The sequence below is a fragment of the Magallana gigas genome, chromosome 9, assembly GCF_963853765.1.
Source record: "Magallana gigas chromosome 9, xbMagGiga1.1, whole genome shotgun sequence".
Classification (NCBI taxonomy): domain Eukaryota; kingdom Metazoa; phylum Mollusca; class Bivalvia; order Ostreida; family Ostreidae; genus Magallana; species Magallana gigas.
Window position 1 is genome coordinate 13,654,178 of NC_088861.1, and position 6,705 is coordinate 13,660,882.

General features: G+C 34.3%; 1 protein-coding gene across 1 annotated transcript; it reads right to left on the reverse strand.

Annotated features, from left to right (window-relative positions):
• Positions 1-352: 352 nt before the first annotated feature.
• LOC117689348 (uncharacterized) lies at positions 353-3,081 on the reverse strand. The gene is made up of 3 exons (XM_034470182.2): positions 2,612-3,081; positions 2,338-2,468; positions 353-1,707 (listed from the first exon to the last, which is right to left on the reverse strand). Exons 1-3 carry the CDS (start codon positions 2,824-2,826, stop codon positions 353-355), a joined length of 1,701 nt encoding a protein of 566 aa, XP_034326073.2. The 5' UTR covers positions 2,827-3,081.
• Between the last annotated feature and the right edge of the window lie 3,624 nt (positions 3,082-6,705).

Here is a 6,705-nt window from a genome sequence, read left to right on the forward strand (position 1 = left end):
ACGTTATTCCTATATAAAAGCAGTAAAATTTTCTTAAAAATTTTAAAAAAGACATTCAGTATAACAAAATAAATAGTGCCTGTTTGGGAGGATAACAGTTGAAATTGACACCCCTCGAAAACCATTGTCAACCTCCGCTTCGCGTCGATTGACAATGGTTTTCTCGGGGTGTCAATTTCAACTGTTACCCTCCCAAACAGGCACTATTTATATAATACATGTTCATATCACTACAAACTTGTTTAAAATCATGTTTTAATAAGGTTTGGGGATCGAAATTTTCATAATTAAAACTTCAAGAGCAAAGAAAAATTCAGAATTGATTTCAAGGAAACTGTAAATTGTCTGACTTTTAAAATATTATGTCACAGTTCCTTACACAAGTAGGACAATACCACTGACAATCTAAATCTTCATACTCAGTTGGATCATAGTACACACATGACCAATGATACCATTTTCTACATCCACAGTTGCACTGACATAAAATGCCCTTATCCTTTTCTTTCTCCAAAGATCTTAAACAGTGCCCACATTTGATACTAAAGTCCGAGACGGCAGCTGCCTCCTCTGACTCATTAGGAGGAGCACTCATCTTGATTAGGTGTGGCCCTAGAAATTTTTCAAAAAAAAGAGAAATATTTTCAAATACAGTATTCCAGTACATTTGGTCAAATTCAATGACTTCATGAACATAATCAGCAGGTGACCATACAATGAAGTGGGTTTTGTGGATATTCGTCACACCCATCTGTACCTGAACTTGAGTGTAATACTTATGGTTTCTGTTAAGTGTAATCTTTTCACCCCATTTTTTCATAAAACGAGTTTTCTCAAAGTCGTGATTGGGATTGCTTGCTGCTAATGTAAATGGACATTTAATTTCAACAAGAGATTTCCCGCAACAATCGCAAGAAAGAACACCATCTGGTGAGGCTCCAACATATCCAACACAATGAAGATATAATCCTGATTCTTTCACTTTTGTGTTTACATGACATTTTTTCATGTCTTCCTCAAATTTTCGCAGAGCTACTGGTTCAAATTTGTTGCCATATTCAGTAGCTTTGTTTCCTTTAAATGATTTTTCCAGGAGTGTTTTCAGTAGGCTGCTGACATTTGGGGTTTTCCCTGCTTTAAGACTTACCATGGCAGTTTTAACAATGTGTGCATTTGAGGCTGTAATAATACCTTTTCTGTAGTCATGCCACAAAACATTTTTTGCCTGGCCTTTAGTACTTTCTTCAATGGCACGGATTTCCTCTGGCGTTCGCTTTACAAGTTCAATTAAATTTGTCAAGCTATCTGTATTCTGACTTAATTGTAGGGCTGTACCAGGTAAAGATGGTTCTTCTGGCAAATTATCCATTTCAGTGGCTATTTCCTCTCTGGATGGAACCATGGGATCACTGCATTCTGTCCCAGTGTACATATCTGGAAGAGACTGAACTGAGTGTTCTTTGTAAAAAAAACTGTCTTCTGGGGGTCTAAATTTAGAGGGTTGGTATAGCTTGTTAATTGGGGCATTTGGTTTACACTCTCTTAAAGAAGAAAACAACTGTAGGTAATCTTGAAAATGTACTTTCTGGTCATTGGGATGTCGAGGATCATGCTCAAAAGCTCTTATTTTCTTCTTTCTCGGTGCCTTGTTGAATTTCTTCTTGTGAATTGCAAAGTCATGAAATGGTTTTGGTTTGGATGATGACCCTGAAAGACAGGTTAATCAAGTTAAAAAAACTCACAAATTTACCCAGGAATACATGTATACAGTAATTCTCAAATGATTACTGCATATAAATGCATGCTTTTTTATTACATATATTAAGTGTATAATAAAAGAGTTAATTACATCTCATTGAAAAACATGAACCAGCACGCTTTTCACATTATGTTAAAAATCATGATTGAGTACAAATTTTTAAATGTTGATAATTTTCTCACAACATACTTATTCCTCACTTGATCAAGCCCATGTATAAAACTGTACTTACCTTCGCTATTCCACATACTTGATTCAAATCATTGATTAAATTCTTTTCAGTGCATTAGCTAACTTTCACAACATTGAAATTGAGCAAATTAACAGCAGCAGTATGATGTCAAAACAAATATATTTAGGAATTGACAAAACACTGATACCATTATGTTGCATGCTATCAGACCAGCTGATTGCTTCAAATGGCACAGCCATGATGTTTTCATACAAGTTGTCTGGTTATTTCAGCACAGCTGAAAAAACTGATTGTTAACAATAAAACTGAAACATAAAATAACAAATCAAAATGTAAGCACAAAAAATGAACAATAATGGATCGGGCAATCCATTTATTTTTTTACCCCTTGGATTAATCCAGTATGCCAATTTTTCTGTTGTTGCTGGACCATCTGGTAGTTCTTGGAATCCATGGGATATGAACTCAGATACTCCAAACAGCATTCCAGCTGTATGACTGCATGCTGCCGCAGCACTGACAATGCATTCATTTAGTTATGCAACAGGAAAGATAGATATTTACTATTTAACAAGATTTACAGGGCATTTCAATGATTTAAATCTTTTCAAAATAAGTTTAAATTAAAAAAAATCAGTTTTTAAGACCATGCAACTTACCCTCCAACACAGAGACAGTATGCACCAACTGGATCTCCACTTATTTTATCTAGTACAACACTTGTTTCATAAACCTTTCCAGTTGTCCATGAGGCGTTAGACTTGCATCTTAACAAACACACATTGGCTTTTTCTTTCAAAGAATTATACTCAAACGAATGGATATTTCCAGAAGCCCACAAGTCATAGCTTCTGGATGTTTTATATCTCAACATTAAGGTGTCTGTAAACTTTTCATGAAGGCAAGCATCCTCTGTGTGTTCAATGTCACCTCGTTCACTCAGTATTAAATACCTTTTAACTTTGTCTACTGTGACAGAGGGTATTTGTCTAATATCTTTAGTCCATCCAGACTTGGCATTATTTATTATGCTCACAATATCTGAACTTGCATCATTTCCTTGTATGGGAACTTTTAAAATACTACATAATTTTAATCTTTTTGATTCAACAGAGAGAGATTTAATATTGACACCATTCTCCCTCAAAATTCTATTGAGATCTTTAATTTTTTCACATCATTGTACGTTTTCAATTGTACTGTTGTACATGTAGTTGCTGATGACATCATGGACTAAGTCTATCATAGCAAGTTAAAGTTGATTGCTGAAATCTGGAAAAAATATACACCAGTATTCACAAACTGAATTATAATTTGGTTGAATTTTAGGAAGACAATTTTGGGAATATCAGCCAGTGCACCAGTTACTACTGTTGAACTCATGTTCAATGTGAACATGAATTTTGATTTTCATATATGACATTGCACTTGCATGGTGTTCAACATACATTAATAAGAAACATAAAAATCTTTTAATCTCACTGTCCATGCTATAGTGTTTTAAAATACTGTAGCTTTCCAAATTTGAAAGACAAAAGAAGCAAAATAATTGTAGAATGTATAAATATAGATGCTATACTATCATGCCTGTTTACATAACATTGAGGTCTAATGGGTCAACCATATTTCAATAAGGTAATCACCAGACTTAAAACAATGTGTAATGTTCTAAAGTGTGAGGTGCAGTGAGGTAATAAATAATGTGTTTATATGGTAAATTCAGTGACATTTTTATGCCTCCGGGTAAATTATCATAAATCTTCACAGTACATATATTATTTCATTGCAGAATATTCAACCTGAATTGTAAATTCATATCATTAGTTTCTTTAACTCCACTGTTTAAAAGAAAAAAAAGAACATGAAGCAAATTCGGAACGGGACATTAATCTATTAGTCCTGCCATAAACATCTTAAACCTTGATTAAAGAATATCTTCTTCTTAAATTAAGCTAATGCTGTGAAAATCAATGTAGCTAGATTATATGGTAACATGCCTTATATCTCATAAGGCTTACTACCGGGGATCACACACCTTCGACCTTTCGTTGTTTACATCGCAGCGCCATGATTGTTTTACCCCTGACCTCAGATTTACCTATCGACGCGCGCGCATAGTACAAGTGGTGAATTTGTATGCAAATGTGGAGGTCAAGTGGGTATAGTCTGTTATTGATACAGGTCTATCAGAACCTGGCGAGTGTAAGGAGAAGGGAAATGGTTTTTAATTATACTGGATTATCAATATGATAATAGTAAGTTCAAGAAATCGAAAACGAGACTCAATTTCAAAGTATTATTTTCATACCAGGCAAGTTCTTCGTTTAACTTACTTCAAGTTTAGGATAACTTTAAAAAGTACATCATTTATGTACATGTATATAATTAATTTAATTATAATAAAAGTGTGGATGTGGCGGTGGGGGAAATGACCCAAAAATCAATTTTCTAAGCGTTAACTGAAGGGAAATTTTGGTTGAGAGAAAGGGGGCATTGCTCCCACTGGACCATCTAAAAGGTACTGTTAGCAAGCTCACAAATGATATCCCCGCTAAGAAAGAAGTCATTACTCACGTATTTCTCTATTAGAGAATAATGGATGGTTCGTTTTCTTTAATAAGTGAGTCAGACAAGGCAGGGTATATTTACAGGTCACAAGTAATCTTTATGACAAACTCTAGCTTTTTCTCATTTCCATAAATAGAAGATATGACACATGTTTAATATGACTTTGAACTTGCGCAACTGACCCTGGGTCAAGTTCATGACACATCATCGGTCATCAGGAATCTTTACATGAAATAGAAACTCCCAATGTTTCTCCTTAAATGACTTAGGAACAAATCATTACACACCCTCAGGTCATAAGCAATCTTTGTGTGAAGTAAGAAATTCCAAAGTGGACCGGAAACAAATTTTGCACTTTTCCTGCCAGTGACCTTTACTGTGTCCAAATGACCTTGGGTTTAGGTCATGAAGCTTCGTCAGTTAATGAGTATTATTTGTATGAAGTAAGAACACTTCCAATGTTTCTCCATCAGAAAGATATAGACCGGACACGACGTACGGACGGACAAGGTGATTTTTATTTAACTTTTTCGCCCGTTTTGTGCGGCACAAAAAAGACCTATATTTTTCAATTATTTCTATCATATCACATATAAATATACATGTAAATGTATGATTTGTATGCACATTTGAGTTCTTCTCATCATCGTCGGAAAGGATAAGAAACCCTTGGGGTCCAATAATGTCTTTTCATGGGCATTTGTCAATTTGCATCACTAAATGATTTCCAAGCGGTAATAAGCTATCAAAGCTATTGAGATGTTACATGTAGATATTGAATTTCTATAGATTTAAATTTAAGGTTAGGAAAAACAACACTTTTTTATACAGTAAAAAAAAATCTAAAATAGCTTTATGTTCGCGTACACATAAATAAGAAGATGTAGCGAAAGCTATAAAGACTTTATTTCTTCTGTTCTAGACTTTTTCAGAGTTAACAAGCTACAAGTTAACAATCTCCCATTTTGACAAGCTAGATTAAAAATAAAATATTCAGCTGAGTTTTAATCTGCATTACAACCTCATATTACACAACTTCAATGATTTTTTTTATCAATGTGCATATAACAATAAGTAAAATCCCCAAGAACAAATATCTATCGCAATTAAATTTATACATTTTTGGGAGGCAGAAAAGTCGCTATATTATAGTCTGCAAGTCAATTGAACTACTACAATTATTTCAAAGAAATAAGAAACTGTCGACACTTGCAGTACTCTGATGATTTAATGACGATCGACCGACTTTATTGCTTAATGTTGTCGTATATCATTACTTCTAATCCTGAGAACAAATTTTATTTAATATTTGACTTAAAACTGTTAACTTATAAAACCCGAGACATAAATAACTTATTAAGTTATTTAAGTCTCTGATAATATATATTTTATTCTGTTCATAACTATAGAAGTTTAGCGTGTTCAACAGGTTAATTTTTTAGCCACATTCTCAGATTACGATATCGCACCTTTAATGTGAGGTTGATTGACATCGAATATTTAAACACTTATTGTTTAACAATTGACCGCTGCATTGAAAGCATCCTTCCAAATGTTACTCAATTATTTATCAATTGCTGATCTGCAGCCAAGGGGCAATATTCTAGGCTATGTGCGCTGACGCGACACGAGATTTTCGGTCGCACGTGGAGCGGATTCATTTGACTTAGCATAGACTGACCGAATAAACACACGGGTGGGAAGGTGACATACATTGAGGAGAAAAATGTACACATGTTAAGCAGTCGCCAAAAATGGGTCTTCGCCACATTTTGAAAAAAAAAATCCCTTGCACTGTGATCATGAAACCGATAAAACCTAAACAAATCTTGTTTAAAAACTCATGTGAACATTCTAAAAATAATCACTAAATCCCTCAATTCTATCGTGTCAGCCTCTACCGCCAATCGCAACTTCTCGGGCCTTTCTGGCAAGCTCGGAAAAACACTTCGAATGTATTACCTAGGCGTCCATGACGACCCCCCTTTTTTAAACTTGATATAATTACAACACATTTTATGATCTGTTGAGATGTGAGCTATATTTCATTAAAGGTATCAATATACACTAAAATATAACACAGAAACGACATACAAAACTTCTTGCCGATACTTATTTTAATGGGAAGCGACTCCATTTTGTATAATATTCTAACATCCGGTGATGTTAATACATTCGAGGTGTT